The 24,923-nt window shown below is 38.0% G+C and overlaps 1 protein-coding gene across 1 annotated transcript in view; it reads left to right on the forward strand.

Annotated features, from left to right (window-relative positions):
* The window catches only part of Chrdl1 (chordin like 1), a 111,953-nt gene that overhangs the window by 15,376 nt on the left and 71,654 nt on the right, over nt 1–24,923 (forward strand). Inside the window, exons 3-4 of the mRNA XM_041645762.1 lie at nt 12,360–12,472; nt 14,834–14,927. Of these exons, the coding sequence (XP_041501696.1) occupies nt 12,360–12,472; nt 14,834–14,927 (207 nt within the window). The remainder of the gene's footprint in view (nt 1–12,359; nt 12,473–14,833; nt 14,928–24,923) is intronic.

Here is a 24,923-nt window from a genome sequence, read left to right on the forward strand (position 1 = left end):
CAATATAGATCAAGAATTTAAGAATATGCACAACTTTTGTTTTTTTTAAAGATTTATTTATTTATTTATTTATTTATTTATTTATTATGTATACAATATTCTGTCTGTCTGTATGCCTGCAAGCCAGAAGAGGGCACCAGATCTCATCACAGATGGCTGTGAGCCACCATGTGGTTGCTGAGAATTGAACTCAGGACCTCAGGAAGAGCAGTCAGTGCTCTTAACCTCTGAGCCATCTCTCCAGTCCCCTATGCACAACTTTTGACCCAAGAAATCTACTTCTTAGAATTTGTTTTAAGAAAACAGCCAGTGTAGGAATGCTTGCCATGAGACTTTTAAAAATAGAAATGTCAACAGTATAATTGGCCAAATAGATAATTGTCTAATGCTAAAGTTAAACTATATATTGATATAGAATAGTGTACCTAGACGCAGAGTATGAGAGACTATTTACTGTAATAGCAATATTCTCATCATGGCATGTCATTTTGTAACAGAAATTGTACATACATGAGGTTTGCATAAAAAGTTAGGAGTTTCTAGTTTCTTGCCTAATATGCAAAGGGCTCCGAAATTTTCAATTCTATTATGTCAGAAAGTACCCAAATGAATTAAAGATTAATGATTCCTCTTAGATTCAGTAAGATGGGAGATGGAATGAAAGTATATAGATTGGAATGGAGGAAAGAAAACCACGTGACTTTGCATGCATAAAATTCCAAACTATCAAGATTAATGTATAAAAATCAATTGCTTTCCTATATATTAGCAATGAACAAGAAGAATTTGAACTAAACACATGTATTATTACTTAGCTTAACACTCATAAAAATAAAATGCATATATATAAAATCAACAGTGCATCTAATGAAAACTATAAGACTTTGATGAAATAAAAACAGGAACACATAATTGGAGAGATAATTCATGTTTGTGGGTAGAAATGTTAAAGATTGTTAGTGTTGGGTTTTTTTATAATTTAATGTGTAGTTCAATATCAGTCAAAATTGTAACAGATCTTTTTGTGGGTATTGACAGAGTGACTCAAGTTTGTGTGAAAAGGAGAAAGATACAAAACAGCAAAAAATACTGAGAAATAACAGTAACAAAATCTCCAATAATACTTTACTTCAAAACTTGTTGTATAAGCTGGAACAATGAAGACTGTGACGCTGGCCAAAGGAAAAATAAATAGATCAATACAACACAACAGGAAGCCCAGAAATAGACAAGTATAAACATTGTCAGGAAACTTTCAACAAAGAAGGAAAGTTGTAAATGAAAAGGGGGAGGGGAATAGGTAGTCTTTTCAATAGATGGTGCTTGAACAGCTAAACACCTATATCCCCAAGTAAACAAATTAATGAATTGAGCCATAGTTCTTACTTACTTACAAAAGCCTCAGCATGTATCACTGAACAAAGTCTAGGTGGCTGTGTGGCTTTGGCAATGATATTTTAAATAAAACATCAAAGGCACAATTCATGAAAGAACTGATACACTACACTTTGTTAGAATTAAAGATTTTTGCTTCTATAAAAGACATAGAATCAGCAAATAGTACATTCTAAAATGGAAAGCACCATCCCAGGAGGGCGCTCTGAGTAACTGCACCAAACATTTAAGGATAAAATTACATGAGTTCTCTATGGTGTGTTCCAGAAGATAAAAGCAGAAGGAGTGCTGACTAACTAATTTCCTGATTGCCATATTTCTGTGACTCCAAAGAATAGACAGAAACACTGCAAGAAAATAGTAAACCAACAGCTCCTGTGAATATAAGTTCAAGAATCCTTGAAACTTTTAGTTAATTCAGGAACTGGAGAGATGAATCAATGTTTAAAAGCTTTTTCAGAGAACAGGAGTTCCTAACCCATAAGGGTACGGTAAAACTATCTGTAATTCCAGGTCCATGGGACTTGGCTCTCTCATTTGGCCTCTGCAAGTACCCATATGTGTATACCCCATGCACGAGCACAAACACGGTCATGAAAATAATTAATACATTGACTCCAACAATGTGTGGAAATAATGATTTGATACAAACAAGTGGGGTTTATTGCAGATATGTGAGATCCAACATTTAAAAATAAGTTAAGGTATTCTATGATATCAACAGATTGAAGAAAATAAACATGATTTTATCAAAAAATGGAAAGAAATAATTTGATAAAATCGAATATTCTCTAGCATTCTATGGATAAAGGAGAACTTACTCATCCTGACAAAGAACAGTCAGCATCACACTTAATGCTGCGACACGGGATGCTTTCCCCCTAAGATCAGAAATAAGGAATAATATGCACTCAGACTTTTTTAACCTTTTACTAAAGGTCCTAGATAATGAATAAATCATGTATACAGACTGAAAGAAGTAAAACTACCTTCTTTTACAGATGATGTAATTATTCATATAAAAATCCCCAAAGTTCTGGAGGGATGATACAGTGATTAAGAACACTTACTGTGTTTGCAGGAAACCCAAACTTTATTCCCAGCACCCACGCCAGGTGGCTTACAACTGCCTATTAACTCTAACTGCAGGAGGTCTAATGCCCTTTTATGTCCTCTTCAAATACTTGTACACACACACACACACACACAAATTTAAATAAAATAAGTGTTCTTTTAAAACCCAAAGAAATAACAATGGTGCAAAAGCTTCTGCAACAACACGCAACAAGATTGAAAGATAAAAATTTAGTATACAAATTTCAAATATTTTCTAAATATTATCATCAATGAACACATAAAATTAAACTTTAAAACCTCATTGCCGGGGGCTGGAGAGATGGCTCAGAGGTTAAGAGCACTGATTGCTCTTCCAGAGGTCCTGAGTTCAATTCCCAGCAACCACATGGTAGCTCACAACCATCTATAATGAGATCTGGAGCCCTCTTCTGGCATACAAACATACATTGCAGGAATGTTGTATACATAATAAATAAATAAATCTTTAAAAAATAAAAACCTCATTGCCATTTACATTAGTACCAAATGAAGTAAATGCACGGGCATCAATATAACAAAATGTGTGCAAGATCTCTGTGAGGAAAGCTACAAACACTGATGAAATAAATGAGCTAAACAGAAAATGGGTAGAAAAACACATAGTTGTCAGGTATCAGTTCTTACCTCATTCTAAAATTTCAATGAAAGGTAAAATACCCTGAATAGCTAACACTTTTGAGGGAGGAGAATAAATAGCATCAGAGTTCTGACCCTATACAACTTCAATACTGATGTAAAACTGTAGTAATGAATATAGTGTGGCTTGGTGACAGAATAGAGAAATAGGTGAATATAACATAATACAGAGACAATAAATAGACCAGAACATATGTAGCTGGCTGAATATTTTTTCACGAAAGAAATAGAGAAACTTCATAAGAATAAAGGCTACCCTTTTGCAAAATAAAATGCATCTACCATGAAACTTCTAGAAGGTAGCATAACAAAATCTGGGAGAAATTATATTTGCTATTGGGCCTTGTGATACTATCTCTAAAGCATGTTCTAAGATAAAGGATTAATAAGTTGGACTGGTTTTAAAGTACAACATTCCGCTCTGAAGAAAATATTATAATAGAATGGAATGATGGGTCAATATCTGTGTTTTACAGTATGGAGCGAACTCTGAAAGTTGTCAAGAAAAATATGAACAATTCAATTGATAAAAGGATAAAATATCCAAAAAAAAAAACCAATTGACTAAGAAAAACATGCAGGTGACAAATGAAGAGATGTTCAAATTATATGCCACTAAGGAAGAACAAAATAAGGGACCATGACTGGACAAGGTGTCTTATTCTCTTTAATACCAGAACTTGGGAGGCATAAGCAGGCAGATTTTTATAAATTTAAGGCCAACATAATCTATATAGAACATAGGGATACATCGTTACACCCTCTATGTTATATTGATTTTTTTAAAGACAGTGCTATGTGCTTATTATAATTGCCAAACACTGAGGATAATAAGTGCTGGTTGGAATATGGAGCAACAGAAACTCTTTCATTGATGGATATTCTAAATTCATTTCTGTGGCTGTAAGATGGGAATTATGTTACCTTACAGCTTATCGTCTTTCGAGAAAGGAAGCCAGGAAAAGAAAGCATAGCAGTAATCTGGAGTGAGAAACTAGAGTAGAGTCCACAGATGAATGCTACCTACTGACTTGTTTCTCCTGACTTGATCAACATTCTCTTATGCAACCCAGGACTACCTGAGGAGGAACACTGTCCACAGTGGGCTGGACTTCAGTCATTAGTCAGCAGAATGCCCCAGCAATTTGCCTATAGCCCAATCTGACTGGGGGGATATTCTCAATTGAGGCTTCTTTTTCTCAGACAAATCTAGTTAGTGCCAATTATATAAAACCTAACCAACACAATTGACTCCTTTTCAACTTGACATGCAAACACATCACTATTAAGCTATAAACTTTCCTTTCTTGTTTATCCCCAAAATGCCATCTTAATAACATAATATAAAACATAAATAATTTTAAAAGCCCCATATTCCTTAAAATACCTCAATACTTAAAGGCTGAAATTATTTTTTAAAATATTCCAGGTCTCTCTAAAATTTCTAACTCTCAAGTATGGGCTTCTGAAAAATCACAAGTTACATCCTTTTTTTTTCCCAATAAGGTGGAAGAACTAGGGCACAGTCACAGTCAGATCGAAGAAAACCCAAACTTCAACCATGTAAACAAATTCAGTTCTTGCTTTATAAGTTCCACTCACAATCTTTTGAGCTCCAAAGGGCCTGCTACTCTCCACTTCTCCGGGTCTACTATCTGTGGCGTGCATAATTTATCTCCTATGCTCAGGCCAGCTCTACTTCATAGTTGTAGCTCTGCTTGGAAGTTGTCCCATTGTACTGACACCTACACTTTGCTAGAGTCCCCACTGCAACTGAGACTCCTTCTCCATCAGTCTCTTCAAACCTCTATTCAGGGACTCTGTCCCTGCCAGTGCCAAGCCTTGGTTGTTTTCTATGATCCATTAGTGCCTTCAAAACTAGTACCTCCTGTGTGACTCTTAGACATTATTAAGTCTAGCTGCCAGCATGAGATGCAGACTTGACAAGCCTGTACCACAGCTTCAGTGTGCTGATGAACAAGAAAAAAAAAAATCTTATCAGAAGATGTCTCCTCAATGATGCTGGGTCTTAATCACAATTGATTTCTCAGTCCCAGTTTACCACAATAAATTTTCCCATTGAAGTAAATATTTTTCCTCTGTGGTGGGGTTTCTTAATCTTCACAACTTATTCTTCAGCCTTTTTTGTTTTTTGTTTTTGTGTGTGTGTGTGTGTGTGTGTGATAATTTCTTGGTTTCTTTTAACCTTTGATTTAAAATGGATTTTTTTTTCCTGACCGTTCTGATTGCAGTTTCCTCTCCCTCTATTCTTCCCAGTTCTTTCCCATCTCCCTTCCCATCAGGGTCCACTCCATTTCTGACTCTTATTAAGCAAAAGCAGGCTTCTAAGAGATAATAACAGAACGTAAGAAAATAAAATATAATAATCTAAAACAAAAATTATCATATCCAAGTTGGGCAAGCCAAACGAAACAGAAAGAAAAGAGCTCAAGGCATAAGAAACAGAGAAGACTCTCACACATTTGGGAGTCCCATAAAAATACTAAACTGAAAGATATAATATATATGGAATGGATCTGGTGCAGATCCATGCAGGCCCAGAGTGTTCATATGATCTTTGCTCAGGAGATTTAGAAGGACTTGTTCTGGTGTTCTTAATCGGTGAGCCATCTCTCTAGTCTAGAAGTTCTGTTGGTCCTTCCTTCCTTCCTTCCTTCCTTCCTTCCTTCCTTCCTTCCTTCCTTCCTTCCTTCCTTCCTTCCTTCCTTCCTTTTTGCCTGGCCTTGAACTCACAGAGCCTCTGTCCCCCAGCCTAGCAATTCTTAATTTTGACTGAGTTTTATTTTATGGTATAGCATGTGTGGACTATGCTATGGGGTTGGGATTGGCCTGTCTGAAACAAGTCTTTTTTTTTTTTTTTTTTTTTTTTTTTTTTGGTTTTTTCGAGACAGGGTTTCTCTGTGGCTTTGGAGCCTGTCCTGGAACTAGCTCTAAATATTTCCACCTCTTACCCTCCTCCCATTTCCCTCCCCCTCCCCCTATCTTCCTCTCCCTTCCTCTCCAGTCCAAAGAGCAGTCAGGGTTCCCTGCCCTGTGGGAAGTCCAAGGTTCTCCCTCCTCCATCCAGGTCTATCTAGGAAGGTGAGCATCCAAACAGACTAGGCCCCCCACAAAGCCAGTACATGCAGTAGGATCAAAACCCAGGGCCATTGTCCTTGGCTTCTCAGTCAGCCCTCCTTGTCCAATACGTTCAGAGAGTCCTGTTTGATCATATGCTCCAGCAGTCCCAGTCCAGCTTGCTTTGGTGAGCTTTCTCAGTGGGTGGGCGCACCCCTTGTGGTCCTGACTTCTTTGCTCATGTTCTCCCTCCTTCTGCTCCTCATTTGGATCTTGGACTGTTGGGATGGAGGAAGGGTGGATATGGGAGCAGGGAAGTATATATCTTAATTAAGGGAGCCATTTTAGGGTTGGCAAGAGACTTGACTCTAGAGGTGTCCCCAGGTGTCCATGGAGATGTCCCCAGCTAGATCCTTGGGCAGCTGAGGAGAGGGAGCCTGAAATGGCCCTATCCTATAGCCATACTGATGAATATCTTGCATATCAACAAGTCTTTTTCTAGATAACAAAGATATTCATCTATGCATTCTTCTAAAAATTTCAATATATTAAATTTTAGATTGAAATCTATGACACTTCTTTCATTTTTTATTAGCTTCTTTTTGTTTGTTTCTTTGAGAAAAGGCTTCTCTGTGTAGCCTGGGCTGTTTTGGAACTCACTCTGTAGACCAAACTGGCCCCAAACTCACAGAGATCCGCCTGCCTTTGCCTTCTGAGTACTGGGATTAAAGGTGTGTGCCACCACCGCCCAGCTTTAGTAGCTTTTATTAGTTATGCAAACTAATTGGTTTCATAATTACTTTTCATACATATGTAAAACATACTTTGATCATTTTCAATTCCTTATTGTCATATCTGTTCCCTTTATTCTTCCTATTTCTCTACCTCTAAGCCCTATTTCTACTTTCACATATTAGCTTTTGTCTTTTTCATTATTGTTTTATGTTTATATACATGCACACATATAAATACAACAAGCTGAGTCCTTATATCTTGCTCATATGCATACATTTTTAGGGCTGACCACTCAAAATTGTATAACCACTTAGGGCAGCAGTTCTCAAACTGTGGGTTGTGATATCTTTGGGGGTCAAATGACCCTTACACAGGGGTCATCTAAAAGCATCGGAAAACATAGATCTTTACATTATGATTTATTACAGTAGAAAATTACAGATATGGAATATCAACAAAAATAATTTAATGGTTGGGGGTCACTATAGAATGATAAATTGTATGAAAGGGTCACAGCATTGGGAGGCTGAAAACTACTGATTTAGGACTTTATTCCTAAGGAAGTCTGATTTCCCCTCCTTAGCAGTAAATAATTAATTACCTACAGTCCTTCATTTAGGGGTGGAGTCCTGTGAAATTTCCTGCATCAGTGCTTCTGGTCTATCTGTGTTGTCATTGCATAAGTCTTGTTTAGGCAACCATTTTTTAAGATGTCATAGGTGCAGCCTCTCTGTCATATCTAGAAGATACTATTTTTGCAACCGGTATCCTGGTTCTCCATCTAGTTTTTATAATGTTCCTGGTGCCTTTTTTATAATTTTTCCTGAGTTTAGGGTATGGTTACCCCATGGTCAACTGGTTCTCTTCATTTTAACCAGTTATGTCTCGCTGTAATGGTTTCCATCTTCTGGGGGGTAAAAAGAAGCTTCTTTGATGAGAGCTAAGAGCTATGCATCTCAGTGGGTATAAGCATCAAGTACTTCGAATGCAGTTAGTGTATGCTGGCTTCAGAAAGTGGCAAGAGTAGGTTCTCCTCTAGGTTCCATGACTTCTCCACTTATGGTTAATTGGCTAGGTTTAGAGTACTGGACATTAATTCTTTCCCATTGAGCAGGCTTGAGTCCAATTAGACAGCCAGCCATTGGTTACTGCTAATAGAGAAATGCTAATATGGTTGGGATTTCTAAGCATCCCAGCTGGGTAAGAGTATATTGATTGCTTTTCTCCCTTGGTAGCTTGAGTGCCAGTCCTCACGGAGGAGACTTCCAGGTCAATTTCCAGCCCAGTTTCTCCCTGTCGTGTGTTTGAATTATGTGTTGTCTTCAGCAATATGGATTTAACCGTCAAATTCTGATGGGGAATCAAGGGTAATGACAGTAGCTGTTTGGTTTGGGGAGGTCTCCTGGACTCTTCTTACTAATAGATAATTCAAAGGACGTTTCTCATATCTGGTACTAGGATTTTGATTATATAGACTATGTTTCTAGACTAATAACTCTTCACTTTATAAATTCTTTATATAGTCTGGATATTAATCCCCGATCAGATATGTATCTGGCTAAGATCCTCTCTCACTCTCTCACTCTATGGGTTTCCTCTTCACTCAATTTATGGCCTCCTTTGTTGTAAAGAAGCATTTTTTTTGTTTTATTAGGCCCCACTAGTCAAGTGTTGCCCTTAATTCTTGGGCAAATAGAGACCTAATGGCAAAGTTCTTTCCTACACCTACATCATATAGGGTAGTGCCTAGGTTTTCCTCTAACAGCTACAGCATTTAGATTCCACATTAAGGTTTTTCAACCATTGTTAGTTAATATTTGTGCAGGGTTCTAGATACGGTTCTACTTTTGTTCTTCTGAATGTGGACACCCAGATTTTCCAGCACCATTTGTTGAAGATGCAGTCTTTTCTCTAGTATGTGTTTTTGACATCTTTGCTGTGATCTACATTGAGATCATATTTCCTCCTGCTCTAATTCCTCTTCATACATACCCGCCTATCTTGAAACAGGGTCTTGCTATATTGCCTATACTGACCTTAAATTCAGCATCATCCTGTCTAAGCCTTCCAACTGCTGGGATTACAGACATGATCCACCATGCCTGGTTTTTTGTTCACTTAAATTTGTGGTATTAGAAATAGAAAATAAGCTAGCTTTAAATATTGTTCACAGCTATTCAAATGATTTCACAGTATTTGCTGAATTTGTTGAAAACATTCTTATTTCTTCAATGAATTGACTTTGTACCATGGTTGACTCAGTTGATAATGTATGTGTGGTTCTATATTTAGGTATTTTGATATCTTATTTATATAACCTTTGGATGATACTTTATATCCTGAAAACTGTAATTTTATTTTAAGTCTTTTACATCTTCTTCAAAATTATTTTGGTTCTTTTATTTACTTTCACTTCTCATATAAATGTATTAATAGAATCCTACCTTTTTAAAAATAAAATATTCTGTTGGTACCTTTTTTGAGACAGGGTCTTGCTATGTAGCCCCGGCTAGCATAGAACTAACTATGTAGACCAGGCTGACCTTGAACTGCCAGATATCCATCTGCCTCTGCATGCAATCTGTTATTTACTTTGGAGAGAATGGAGACCTTAAAAATATTTATCTGCCAATCTACAAACGCTATAAATTTATCTAAACTTTAGGCCGTCATTGCTTTTCTTCCAGCAACATATTATAGTTCTCTTAGTGTGAACCTTACGTATGCTTTGTTAGATGTGTACCTCTGAAGGTTCATGTTTGGGAGAAGTTATTGTAAATATTTTATGTACTAATTGTAGTTCATTTGCCTTCATCTCCTTTTGAGACAGTGTGTCACTTTGTAGTACAGGCTGGAAGTTTCCTGCAATCCTTCTGCCTTATTCCACACGTGTGAGGCATGAGCTGCCATACTCTGTCAAACTTCAATTTCTCATTACTATAGAACATGTAAATATGGTTAGTCTTGAATCTTACAGACTTGCAAAATTCTCTTACCGTTCATAACAACATTTTAATAGATTAGTGAATTTTTTATTGAAAATGACATCTGTAAATACTTTAATTTTTGCTTTGTATATTGAAAACGTTTTGGAACTGCTTTTCCTGGCTAACATTGGAAAAACAGGCATCATCGTATAATTCTCAGTCCTAGGGAAAAATAATTCAATTTTTTGCCATGAAAGAAGCATAATGTCAGCTACAGTTTTTTGGTTTTGGTTTAAGTTTTAGATGCCATGGATGAGATTGAGAAAGTTATCTTCCTAGTTTTCTAAGAGTTTCTGCCATGGCTAAATGTAACATTTTGTCAGATTCAGGTCCTAAGTCTTTAGCAACAATGATATGCCCCCTTTGGTGTGTAAACATATTTAATTATATCAATGATGCATGATGTTATGTTGTAATGCATGAGGAACTAGCCTTCAATTTCCAACACAAGCCCCACTTGCTCATAAACTCCTATTCCAATATCATATTAGACTTAATTTGCATCAGTATATCTTGCAGGTAGATTGATAATGTAGGTAGTAGGATTCATAACTTGGTAATATTGCCGATTATTTGTATCCTCTGGTAGCATGAGTAATACCTTCCAGCACCATGAACACTAGTCAATAGGGGTGATGCTTAAAATTATCAGCTTTATTACTTTTTATTTGTTGGATTACATAAGTGTGTGGGTGTCTTCAGCAATAGGGCCTTACTCTCAGGTTGTGGAGAGTAACCAGGAGTCTTGGAAATAGCCTGTAATGTTTGCAGGGGTCTATAACCTATTCCTGATGTTGGAGGCTTTGCGTGTTAGTATAAGATATCTAGTTGGGGCATTGTCTCCCAGTATTAGTTGTCTCTTCCCATATTCCCTCCTTCAATGTGCCTTCCTCTCACTGTCCCCATTTAGTCCTCCTAATCTATTCAAATTTCTGCCTTTATTCCCTTTAAAACACTATATTTTATTTTATCTTTTTTGGAAGATCCCCTCCCCCAACCAAGTCCTTACTAGCCACCTAACAACTTTGATTATTCTAAATAAAATACACATATCTAAAGCTTAAAAGCTAACTTCCACATATAAGAGAAAGTATGCAATGTTGTCTGGGTTACCTTATTAGGGATGTTTGGCTCTCGCACCATCCATTTAGCCGCACATTTCAGAGTTTCATTTTTCTTAACAGCTGAATAATACTGCATTGTATCATTGCACCAGATTTTCATTCTGTATTCTTCATCTTATGGACAACTAGGGTGTATCCTACTCATGACTATTATGAATAAAGACACAGTGGTCGTAGATCAGCAAATATCTCTGTAGTGAGATGCACAATATTTTGGGTATATGCCCAAGAGTGATATAACTGGATCTTGTGGTGTTTGCTTCATTTCTTTACTAGTATATATGGAGTTCATGTGATAGACTTAGTATAAATAATAAATGTTGTCTACTTTTTGATAACTAAGACATGTAAAACATGGCATGTAACATGGAATGTTCTCAAATACCTTTCATTGTAAAGCAGATTTCAATGATAAGAAGTTTTAGGTTCTGGAAAGATGACTCAGTGGTTAAGAACACTTCTTGTTATTGTAGAGGGCTCAAATTTAGTTCACAGCCCCAAACATGGTAGATCACAAACATCTCTAATCCCAGTTCCGGGGGATTCAATGTCTTCTGGCTTCCATGGGTACTGGTATGCATGTAGTGAGCAGACATGCATGTAGACAAAACACAAATACACATAAAATATAAAACAACAAAGACGTCTATTCATATAGAGCATCAGGTTGCTTGGAAGTAGAGTTATAGATGGTTTTGAGCTGCCATGTTGGTTCTGTGAATTGAATCCACGTTGTCTAGAAGAACAGACAGTGCTCTTAACTGATAAGGTATATCTCCAGGCCTATAAAAATTGATTCTAACAAAGAAAAGTTATGAACTGAGCTAACTGAAAGCAGTTCATGCTCAAGAAAATCTGTATGTAGAATGGAAACAAAGTGTTCATGTTTTCTATGGAAAGGGAGCACAACCTTTCAAGAAATCAAAAAGACAGTGATATGTTTTCCTATCTTGCTACTATAACAGATCATTACATGAGATTTTTTAATTCCACTGTCAGATCAACTTGGGTTTGAGTGTCATCTCAGCTACTAGCTAATTATATGTCTCTTGATTGCCTTTATTCATAAAGTAAGACTGATAGTGATAATCAATTTATGAGTTATTGTAAATATCCAGTAAGTAAAACACAGAAAACATTGAGCCAGCAGTAGGCACTCTGTAAAGGCAATGACTCTTTCCTTGATGTACATAGTAAAACGCATGGAACTCATGATTGTCTTTAGATTTTGTGATTTGGCCTATATTTTCTAACAGCTTTGCTCTTCCTGCTTCCCTCTTTTGAACAGATTCAGAAACATATTGTGTGTTTCAAGACAAGAAGTATAGAGTGGGTGAGAAATGGCATCCCTACCTGGAACCTTACGGACTGGTTTACTGTGTGAACTGCATCTGCACAGAGGTATAATTCTTTATGAGGGAAGATTTCCTGCTACATTCCTTGGCACACAGGGAGGTTATCAGTGCTCAATTTGCCAGGGAGACTAGAGGATTAAAAGCATGAAAGATATTAGTAAACCCCCAAGTGTCATGGATCACATCCATTATCTCAGCACAGACAAGGTTCAGGGAGGAGAATAAATAGAAGGAACATTCTTGGCTACAAAGCATATTTGAGACCCGCCTTAGAGGGAGCTGGGGAAAGGGATGGGGACAAGATTGCAAGGAATATCTCTCCTGATGTTCTTCCTGTTAAAGTTTGGTTTGTTTTTCTTAAAATATCTAAATATTTACTTTAAATAGATTTCTGTAGCCTTTTAGACAACCTGTATAGGACATAGTAGGAGAAGGTAGAAGAATCAGACAGCAGGAAAATGAGTCTACCCTCTAGATGACTGTAGAGGCAAGCCCAATTGTGGCAACAAATAATGTCTTCAGACATGTTTAGTTGCCTTGATGAAAACCACAGCATTAAGCCATTTGGGAAGGAAAGTCTCATTATAATCTTTAAAAACTGAGAATTCCGAATGCATAGAATGAACTATTGCAAGGGCTTCATGTAAGTAACTCCTGTTATGTGCCCAGGCCCAGTCACTCACAGGGCCTATTCTTTTCGCCATTTGAAAAGAACTTCTGGCTTTTCAAAATTTTGCCACGTATAAAGCCCTCTTTAGGTATTATAATATCAGGTGGTATTCAGGGTTTGTGAAGTTTAGCTTTGAGGTAGACTAATTTCTAGACTCTAACATAGGTCACCTATGATGCATGGTATGTTGGGTAATTTACCTATAGCTTCTCTTAGATTCCTTCAGCTTCCTCTTTAACACAGGGCAACAATGTCTAGCATGTTGGAGCATACCTGTGAATCCCAGCACTCCGGAAGTTGAGTCATAAGGATAATCAGCTTGAGTCCACTTATCTCAAAAATAAAGACATAATGTTATTACCTATTTCATATATCATAGTAAGGATTAAATTCACTAATTCATATAAAACAATGAGTAAGAAATGCTAATTATCATTGTCATCATTATCAGTAGGGTTATCAGTGCTTTTATTAATCTCTGGTATCTAGAACAGAGTTTAGTATACAACATTAAAAGTTGAGGTTTCTTGTCCACCAGGAACAATGCTTTGTGATGTGTTTCTGAGCTCATCTTAATTTGCGAACAACTGAGTCTGAGGAGTGTTGTACATTAAGAGCCTGTCTCCTGTTTCCAGATGCACTATTACAAAACTTTATTCTAGAAGGCACACAAGGAGAGGAAAGAGGTATAGTAAGGTGACTCCACTCAGGATAAAAGAAGCCTGCCTCTTTAAATGACTAAGGCCAGTATTAAACAGAGCATCTGGGAGCTGATTAACTGCCTGGTATGGCATTATTTTGTCAGATTCTGGACTCAGTACATTGGAGATGGACAGCTAGCCCTTGGAGGCCGAGGCTTTGAAGTCCACAAGGCAGTGAAAATGTTAACATGATCCTGATGCCAGCAAATCACACACTAGCATACTCTCTCTGTGGACTTCACCACCCGCCACCCTGTAACAGCCTAACAGATGAAAGTCACCCTTCCTTCAGATGAATTATGGATGGGAAATGTAAATGTAAAATGTATTCCCAAAGCTTGCTTTGTTATGGCAATGACTGAGAGCTGTCAGAGTTGGGTTCATGTATCTCTAAGTCATACAGGGACCAGGTTGCCTCATCCAGACATAATAGTTGATCAGCTCAAATTCTAGTCCTAGCTTGTTCTCAGAAGCAAATGTTGGCTGAAAAAAGAAATGAGGAGAGGAGTCACGCAGCCTACTGAATCAAGGCAGAGTTGGTTCTTATAGAGTGCAAGGACTCGCATGCTAGGGATGTCTCTGTGCACAGGGCTGGGAAGCAGCTCCCGGGGGACCTATTACTCACCACCCCTTCTCTTCCATGGCATCAGGCAGGTGGTTATGAAATCAGAATAGGCTCTTGGAAAAGTCATGCCGCTAGAACTGGGAAGGGTAGAACTATCCCAGAGCCAGGCCAGAGGAAGCCTCCCATATTTAATAGGAAGCTTTGAAAACTGGGACTGTTGAACCCAGCCTCTGACAAAGTATGCTGATATGCTTCCAACCAATCCAGCAGAGGTGCTAAGAGTGAGCAAAGGAGTTTGGTTTTTTGGTTTTTTTTTTTTTTTTAAGAAGGATGATTACATTCAGATTCTTGGGAATGCATTATTCACTGTCTGGGTGAGTCCCTGCATGACTGTTTCCCAAACTGGCAGAATCCCAGTGACCTTTGAAAGACATTTTTTCTCTCTCTCTTATTCTGACTTTTCTCTTTCAGAACGGGAATGTGCTTTGCAGCCGAGTCAGATGTCCAAGTCTCCATTGCCTCTCACCCGTGCATATCCCTCATCTGTGTTGCCCCCGTTGCCCAGGTAATCCAGTCTGCCTCTCTTTCCTCAAACTGTGTGTCTCTGCTTTTCCTCTTCACCTAACCCGGCTAATCTTCCTAAACTCCCCTAGAAGGGAAACTTCCAGTCAGAAATAACAATAGAACACTTTTAGACAACTTAAGCTGGCCCCCTAAATACACTTTATAGCCCAAATGGGACACATTCTGGGTTCTAATATATTATTGGGTACCCAGTAACAGATTTTCATTGGGCTTTTAATCATTTGAAAGGGAATGAAAAGGGAAAAAGGAATTATAGCTATAAACAGCCTCTTCCTGCCCTGGGCAGTGGGTAACAGGGGGGTTGTATCATTGTGGCACGTGTCCTATACAATTAGTGCTGGAATTGCATCCAAGCATAGCTTCAAAATAATGAGAAGCTGTTCATAAATCAAAGGAACTGAACCAGTAAGGTTTATGGCAGCATAAAGCTGCCTGCCTGCTGGACAGTCACCTCCTCCACACTGCACAGTTATTAGGTACACACTGTTAAGAGCAGAGCTGGGGAGAGCCAGCTAGAAGCTTTTTCACATGGTCGTTCAGAAGGCTGCTTTCACAGTGTGTGCTTAGAGAACTTTTCTGAGGTATTTTGCACCCTCAATTACACTTTATTCTGAAATGACTGCTGCCTGGTTCCTGCACCGAAGGCCTGGAACCATGGAGAAATTCAGAGAATGTCTGCCAGTCCAATGGCATCCCAAGGAAAAGCTATCTAACAGTCTTAAGATCTGCAAATCAAGGCCCTTCGATCTTCTAGGTTTATTCATTATGCCATAGAACAGAATTATCAAGATGAAGGCTCTTGAGTGGACTTTAGGGAGTCAGAGAACTCTTAGAAATTATTTGAATGCTTTCAATTTACTGTGTACTACTTTATTGATACTACTTTATAAACTATACTTTTATCTCCTAGTAAATACATTCCAACAAACATAGGCATTTTTTTCAAAGGTGACAAAATATCACACACAGATCTATAATTTTTTGAATCTTTGTTGATGATAGTACATGCATCTAGACACAAGGAACTGACCAATCTGAAAGTTACCTTTCAGAGTAAATTCCTACATGTGCTTGCTGTTTTTTAAATGTGTTCGTTTGCTTCTGCTTAAACTGAATTTCACGAGGCTCTGGCAAATGAGAGGGTAGTATTTCTGAGTAAATGGCTACTCTGGAGATCTTTTCTTTAGTCTGCCAGATAACTAACCTACTAAATCACTATAAAACCTCTCTAAGAAGTCTCACAAAGTGGCCTAATGTTAATAGGATCTTATCTAAACCACAACTTTGTAAATCATGGATTATCAGTAGAAAACAATTATTGACTAAAAATGGAATGTAGAGGGTAGCAGCTATTGTAACAGAAAAAGGAACGTGTTAAGAGAGTTGAGATTGTAAATACCCAGAGGGAAATGTAAAATAACATGACTTAAAAGCTAGTGTTAGAGTGCACAGAAACAAGCTTTGGTTTTTCTTTCCTTGCTCTTGCAGTTTGCTACTGAGAAAGTTAATATTTCTTCATTGTGCAATCTCTTTCTATGAGTAGTAGTGCCAATGTTCTCTAACCCTTACACACAAAATGTCTGATGCCATCCTTGAGTGATAGTTTAACTGGGTATAAAATTTTAGGTACATACTCATTTTCCCTCAGCACTTTGAAGTTATTTCTAAATGGCTTCCTGTCTTCTTTTGTTTATTGATAAAAAATGAACTATTTAATTTTAGTTCTGTTTTAGGCCTTTTTTTATCTAGAACTATTTCCTCTTTTACTATGATGAGCATACTAAAATGTGTTTATGTATAACTTATGTTCCTTTAGTCTGTTTGGTATGATTGCTTTTTGCTGTTTTTTTTTTATTTGTTTGGTTTTTTGAAACAGCATCTCTCTACATAAGTCCTGGCTGTCCTACAACTCACTATGTAGATCAAGTTGGCCTCGAACTCACAGAGATCTACCTGTCTTTGTCTCCCAAGTACTGAGATTAAAGGTGTGCCCTAGCATGCCTGGTGGTATGGTTGTTTTTCAGTCAAAGTACTTAGAAATCTATTTGTTAGTTGTCATTTTTATAAAAATAATAATTTCTCTTCTATCAGTGATTCTTAACCTCCCTAATGTTATGATCCTTTAATGCAATTCCTCTTGTTGTGGTGATCCCCAGCCATACAATTATTACATTGCTACTTCATAACTGTAATTTTGCTACTGTTATGAATTACAATATAAATATATGACATTCAGGATATCTAATTATCTGATATGTGAGCCTTGTGAGTGTCAAAACTCAAAGGCTGAAAATCCCCCCCCCCCCATTTAACTTTTTGAGAAAAGCTTCCATGTCTCCCACACTGGCCTTCCTGGTAATCCTACCTCAACTTTCCCAGTGCTTTAAAAGTGTCTTTCATGTATTTTTTCACCTCATTTAATCTGTCCTCTGTGTCTCTTATTGTCTCATTTGCTTTTGAAGTTTCCTGTCTTAGTTCTGAATTTTTCTTGTTTTCCTAGCTGTTGTTTAAAAGCTTATTCTCTATGAGATTTTTTTTTTAAATCTAGAATGAGCCCTTTATTCCTTCACAAATGATTGTATTAGGCCTTTTGACAGACACTTTTAGTTCTAACCTTGGAGTTTGCTTGTCTCAGACTAGATTTTTCCTGCCTTGATATTTCGTTTCTACTTTTGTTTTAATGTGAGGTACTATTCCGTCATAATGTCCTTGAAGTGGGACCTCAACTACACCTGCCAACCCAGTGTATTTTGGAGAACAACACAGTGTGGGCAGAATTATGTTGGAGCCTTTTTAAATGTGAGACAAGTGACTTTGGTCCCCAAACCATGTTAGTCACATTGTTATTGTTATGACAATAAATGTGAGAAATCCCAAATTAACTGAAAAGTAAAAGGTTTATTTCGGCTCACATTTTCAGAGGTTTCAGCCCAGAGTCATTTGGCTGTGTCGCTTTTGGATTTGGGAAGGCTAGCATGATGGGAAGCATTTAGTGAAAGAAGTTGCTTATGCAGCCTCAGGCAGGCATCAGGCAGGGCAAAGAAGAAAGAGAGATCAGAACTTCAATATTTCCTTCAAGGAAATGCCCCCCTCTCAGGATCTAACATCTTTCCAGTAGGCCTCAGACTCTAAAGGTTCTGCTCCATCTTAGTAGTGCAACATATTAGCACTGAAGACTTCAACATTAGGCCTTTCAGGGACAATAAAGATCCGAAGCCTAACACCAGCATCACAGAGAAATCATACACAGACTCTAATTGCACCTTAGCTGTGTAACTCCACCTATCTATATGTTGTCCCAGCTGCAAGCTGACCGTTAGATTTCAGTCATTACTGTACTCCACTACATCTGATTCCACAAAATATTTCACTTTATTTATATGGGTTCTTTTCCTTTAAATTTCCATTCTTTTTTTTTAAGTTTTGTATCATCATAGTTCTTCATTTGGAAATGAACCGTGAGGTTTTTCACGTGTTCTCTTTGCCATATTGAACCAGAGTGCAAGCAGTTGCCTTTGTCGTTCTAATAAGAGAAAACAAGAGCATACGATTTAAATCATAGTGGACAAGAGGGGATTTGATAAAAGGAAGAAATTTGCTATGCAGTTTTTATCTCTATTCTACTATATGGAGGTTCTTATTCTCTTTACTGAATATTTCTATAAATAAACAGTGCCTACTCATGTGAGATAGAGTGTCATAATCCTGTTTTGAGACAGGACAGTAAATTTGATAACACTTCTATACTCTTTCCACTCCAGTGTTTATTAGGAATGAAGAAACGCATGCCTTCAGAGACACAGAAATTTTTGATCAAAGAATAGGCACTACAATTAGAACTATCATATTAGCCAGCACTTATCTCCTAGAACAGAGGTTTATACACATTCGTGTTCACTGTTGTTCTATTCACTGCTTCTAGAAAATGGAGTCAGCCTAGACAATTGCTCGCAGATGAAAAGCCAATGAAAAAGTAGTACATACCTATAATGGAATTTTATTCAGCCATAAAGGAAAACAAAATTATAGGGTATACAGGGCACTCAATGGAACTGCGAAGTAACCCAGACTCAGAAAGCTAAATGTACTGTTTTCTGTTTCTTATGTATATCCTAGCTTCTAATACTTGTATATGCATATCTGCATGAGTAAACACAGATGAAGGAAAACTAGAAATGACCCCATGAAAGAGGAAAAAGAAGCTTTTAGGGAGAGCAATGGGAAAGGTAGTCCAACACCTGTGATATGAGAAGAGAAGGGGAAATCCTACTGGGACAAAGGATGCAAGCAGGGAGAGAAAACAGAGATCATAGACAGGAGTAAGGAGGGGTGGTCCAACCAAAACCATGTGTGAAAATGACACAAGGAAAACTGTTACTTTATATATTAAAGTTAAAAATAAAATTATATAAAATCTGTAGTTATCAATAGGAAGACAGGGGAGAGAGAGAATGAGGTTGAACATGATCCATAGAGTGAAAACAGTGATCTCCATAGTGGCCAAGAGCACTGTGACAAGGGAGGACTCATGACACGCTTAGTGGAAGGGTTCTAAGTATCATGCTTAGAGAAGATAGGCTATATATTCCCACTTGTTTTTTTTTTTCTTTTTCTTCCCATAACTTTCTTTGTAAAGGCTTTACTCTCAAATTTCCCAAGGGTCTTACCTATGTTTGAGGTTGTACCCTGCAGCTCCTGTAAAGTACAGAAATCTGCATATGCAGACTGCTTTTCCAGAACTGCCAGCAGAAAATACACACTGACTTCCATGAAGAACAAACGAGGAGTGTTTTCTTCATTTGGTCCCATACCACCAGCCTCTGCTGTGCCTGAAGAAGCTGGCGTTTCCCAGAGGCTAGAACATTCTAGGGAGAATCTAAACTACCAGGAGTCATGGATGACCTCTAGCCAGGACTGTATGTGGTTCTGAAGAAGTCTATAACAACGAAATATTAGGGTGAAGAAGTAGTAAAGAAAGAACAGGAAAAAAATGAAATTTCTTTCTTTTTGCTTTTATATACATTTTTGCCACCCAGAGAATTTTCTACTGACCAAGATCCTAAACCATAATTTTTACATAAGATTCTTAATGTTTATTGCATGAGAGTTTGCTACTCAGAAATAATAAATTTGTGTTCCTTTGGAGGTGTTCCAGTATTCCTCGATTATTAAAGGGTTGTTATAAAATGGCCAAAATAGCTGATTTGATGTGGTTACCAGCGACCTAATCCACAATGTTTTCTTTCTGCTAGGTGTGAAGACATTTGGCTCTTTGACATGATTTTATTAGTGATAGGGACATTGTGGTTTTGCCTCTCATATCCCAGTCTTTTTTATTCCTGGTGTGGTAAGAAAATGTCTTTCCCAGTGATACACTGTATTCTTATAAGGGAAAGACTGGAAATCCTCTTTCAGTTCTCTCTTATGTGAGTTGGGAGTAGACTTGCAAACACAGGCATTTCTGCTCTAAGGTAATAGGTGAATTTCTACCTGGAAACATTACTTAAAATGGGGAGAGATAGAATTCTTAAAGGGAGTGGGATTAAGAACAAAAAGATCCAAATAAGGAAAATTAATTAGGACAGTATTAAAGCTGTCTGAGAATAGTTCTGATCCTAAGCAAAGATAATGGTGATAGAAGGAAGTAGAGGACTGTGGAAGCCATAGCTAAATGCTGCATTGGTAGAACCTAGGAGAATAGCTGTTGAAAGTTGTGAGGTCAGGGTGTGAGGCAAGAGATCACAGAGATGATCCCATTCTTTCTTGCTTACACTAGAAGCAGCTAAGTAGCCACAAAATTCTCTTGTCCAGTTTCTAATAACCAACTCATTTTCCTTGAATTTTCAGTGACTCTTTAAAAGTGGCACATGAGCACTCACGTGCAGATTTATTTTCCCCAGTCAGCTTCAGCTGAGACTTGCCTTTGCTGGTAAACCCTTTCTTGTTGTCATTGATGTGTTGACTAAAAAACTCAAACTATTTCTTTACCCTAAACATACACTGCATAGTTAGTTCTCATTCCCCTTACCCTCGGCTCCTATGAAGAACTAATCTTCTTTCTGAATCTGTGGATTTGACTATTCATGAGTTCTCAGTAATGAATTCATTCAGTAGGTGGAGTTTGACTTGTGGCTTCTTTCTCTTAGCCTTGAAAAAATGTTTTCAAGGCTCTCATCCATGTTATAGCGCGTGCCAATGTTGCATTCCTTTTTATGGATGAATAACATCCACGGTATGGTCATACTACTTGCTTCAATCACTGTTAAATCGCTGTAAAGAGACAGCACAGCCAAGCCAGCTCTAAAGGAAAGCATTTAATTAATGACTTGCTTACCAATTCAGAGGGGAGCATGGTGGCTCACATAGGGCTGGAGTAGTCGCTGAGAACGTCATCCTGATCAGCATGCAGAGGGGGAGGTCTGGAAGAGAGAGCGACAAAGAGACACTGGGCTATCATGAACTTTTGGCACCTCTAAGTCCACCCCCAGCAGCATACCCCCTCCAACAAGGACACACCTCTTAGTCGTTCCAAATACTTCACTAACTAGGGACTAAGTATACAAATATAAGAGCCCATGGGGGCCATTCTGATTCAGTCCACCACAGCAGTTTCCTTATCAGTTCATCAGTTGGTATTCATTTTGGTTGATTTCACTAGTTGGCAGTTGGGAACCATTCTGCTATTAATATTTGGCTACAAGATTTTGTGTGGCAGTGTTTTTAGTTCTTTTGGGTAGATAACTAGGAGTGGAATTTCTAGATCATTCCTAAATCATTCTAGAATCTCTTTAAAATTTTTAGACTGCTTTGTTTTTTATTTTGATTTGTGTATCTTAACTATGTTGTGTGTGGTATGTATTTGCATGTTTTCATGAGTGAGGGAGTATGTGTGCAGATATTTGTGTTTGTAAACATAATGGCTCAAGGCTGAAGTTGAATGACTTCCTTGACCACTCTCCACCATAGGTATTGAAGCAGGATCACCAGTTTGACACTTCTGGCTAGCCAGCTTGCTCTTGGTATCCCCTTTCTCTTGTTCTGTTCTGGGATTACAGCTGGGCCAGCATCCCTACCTGCCTTGTTATATGAATTGTGAGGATCTGAAGTCTTGTCTTCATGTTTGAGTGGCAAGCACTTTACCCACAGCTACCTCATCAGCAACTCCCTCCCTCCATCTCTGCTTTGTTATTCTTGCCATTATCTATTTCTGTTCATCATTCCTTTCTCCTCACTTCCTGCACTACTTTTTGGATTCTTTATTCACCTATCTTTTGTATTTCATTGAAAATGTTGATGACCTTTAAACAGCCAATTAACTTTTATTCTTTTTCTCTAGTTGATAGCTACTGTAGCTGTGGTATGAAACATAATCAACCCAGGGAAATTTCTTTCTTCCATCTACCCTTCTCTTCAATTCCTTTTCCTTCCCCTTCTTTCTTTCCTTTTCTTTCCTTCTCTCTTTCTCTCTTTCTCTCTCTCTCTCTCTCTCTCTCTCTCTCTCTCTCTCTCTCTCTCTCTCTCTCTCTCTTTCCTTGTTTCTGAAATTGTATTTTAATTACAAAATTTCTCCCTTCAATTTCCTCCTTCCAAACCCTCCCATATACTACTCCCCACTCTTTTTCAAATTCATGGACTCTCTTTTCTGTAGTTGGTATTGCATGCATATATGTATTTGTATATACATCTGTATTCCAAAATATAACTTGCTGAATCCATACACTCTTACTTGCATTTTTACAAGACTGACTATTTGGTACTGGAAAACCAATTGATATGCCCCTCCCTTGGGAGGACTACCTCTCATGCTCCCAGCTTTATTCAGTTACCTGTAGTTCTTTGTGATGGTTGAGGCTTTGTGGGCTTTTCCTCCTGTGCAGTTTGGCATTTTCATTGGTGTCCTTCTTGTTCAGATCAAGTGGGGCCAACATGTTGGTGAGACTCGATGGGTGTAGTTTCTGCAGAAAGTTAGCATGTTATGAGGAGGAGAGGTTGACAAGGTAGGATGGATAGAAAAAGGGTGGAGTATAATTAAAATGCATTTGGCATACATTCATGAAATTGTCAAAGAATACAATTAATTTTTTAAATGGTTCACGTATTAAAACAAAACAAAATTGTTGCTAGACCTGGTGACTTATTTTCATAATATCAGCACTTGGGAAACTGAGATAGGAAGATGGTGAGCTCATGGCCAACTTGGGGCATATAATGGGTCCCTGTGCCAACAAACAAAACTGTTCTAGAGTTAATTCCTTTGCATCTTCAAAAGTCAGGGACATTTTGAAAGGCACAGTGGCACACACCTTCAGTCTTAGAACTTGGGAGGGTGTCTTAGTTAGGGTTTCTATTGATGTGAAGAGACACCATGACCATGAGAACTCTAATAAAGGAAAACATTTAATGTGGGCTGGATTACAGATCAGAGGGTTAGTCCATTATCATCACGGCAGGAAGCATCGTGGCATGCAGGCAGACATGGTGCTGGAATAGGAGTTAAAAATTCTACATCTGGGGCTGGAGAGATGGCTCAGAGGTTAAGAGCATTGCCTGCTCTTCCAAAGGTCCTGAGTTCAATTCCCAGCAACCACATGGTGGCTCACAACCATCTGTAATGGGGTCTGGTGCCCTCTCCTGGCCTGCAGACATATACACAGACAGAATATTGTATACATAATAAATAAATAAAATATTTAAAAACAAAAAAAAATTCTACATCTGGATCCTTGGGCAGCAGGAAGAGAGACTGAGACACACTGGGCCTGACTTGATCATCCAATAACTCAAAGCCTACCCCTAGTGATGCATTTCCTCCAACAAGGCCACATCTACTCCAACATGGCCACACCTCCCAATATGCCATTCCCTAAGAGCCTCTAGGGGCCATTTCCTTTCAAATCACCACAGAGGCAAAGGCAGGTGGATCTCTGAGCTAGAGGCCATCCTGGTTTGCATAGTGAGTTCCAGGCCATCAGGAGCTACATAGTGCAACTCCCTCTCATAAAAACAAAGAAATAAATAAAACCCAAAATGATTTGTTTGGGATGCAAAGCTACCCGGAAGTATAAAGATTCAATACTATTGGCCTCTGGTTAATAGTTTATTTCATTTTATCATCATTATTCTATCATTAATATAAATTTTATTGCTCCTATGCAGATTGGTAGAGGTTGTCAAAGGCCATGTCTACTGCTGATCACTAGACCCTCTGTGTACGCTGACAGCGCTCTTAGACTCCTTTAATTATTCATGTTCTTTATTTCCGTAACTTTTCTCATATTCCTGATCTTTGGAGACTTTCTAAAACATGCAGTGTTAAATCTTTTTTCAAGGAAGTGTCACTTATCACTTTGCTTCAGATTAGGCATGTGACTTGCCTTTCACCAATAGTTTGATTTCCCGTATAAGAAGAAGGCTTTTAGGAACAGTATGGTCTTCTGCTGGTCTTCTGCAATGACAGAACACAGAGATCTTCACAAAGGCAGAAAAGGTAGCAGCTACTTCACAGTAATTTTTCCGCTTGTTTAACATATTCACAAAACCTCGTTTTGGGGTTTGGAGAGGCTTAGTAGTTGAGAGCACTTGCTGCTTGTCCCAAGGAGCCGAGTTCAGTCCCTAGTACTCATGTAAGGCAGATCACAACTCTCTGTAACTCTAGCTCCAGGAGATCCAATTCCTTTGGCCTCCATGGACTCCTGTACTAACATGCCCATAACCACATGTAAAAACAGCACACACATACACGATTAAAAACTAATAAAATATTTTTTTTAAAAAAAGCCTTCATTATTTTAATGATGTTTCTGGATGATGTTTTACAAAGTTTTCTCTAAAGATGACTTTATGGGTTGGTAATAGAATTTATTAGGGAAAATATTTGTATGGTCAAGCATATTTAGGATTTTCAGGATTAGACTTCAATGGGCTACTTTCAAAGCAGGACTTTGTAGAACCATTAGTATATTAGCATGCATTATAC

Source organism: Microtus oregoni, unplaced genomic scaffold (assembly GCF_018167655.1).
Source record: "Microtus oregoni isolate MIOR12 unplaced genomic scaffold, Mior012 000116F_ref0000321, whole genome shotgun sequence".
NCBI classification, from domain to species: Eukaryota; Metazoa; Chordata; class Mammalia; order Rodentia; family Cricetidae; genus Microtus; species Microtus oregoni.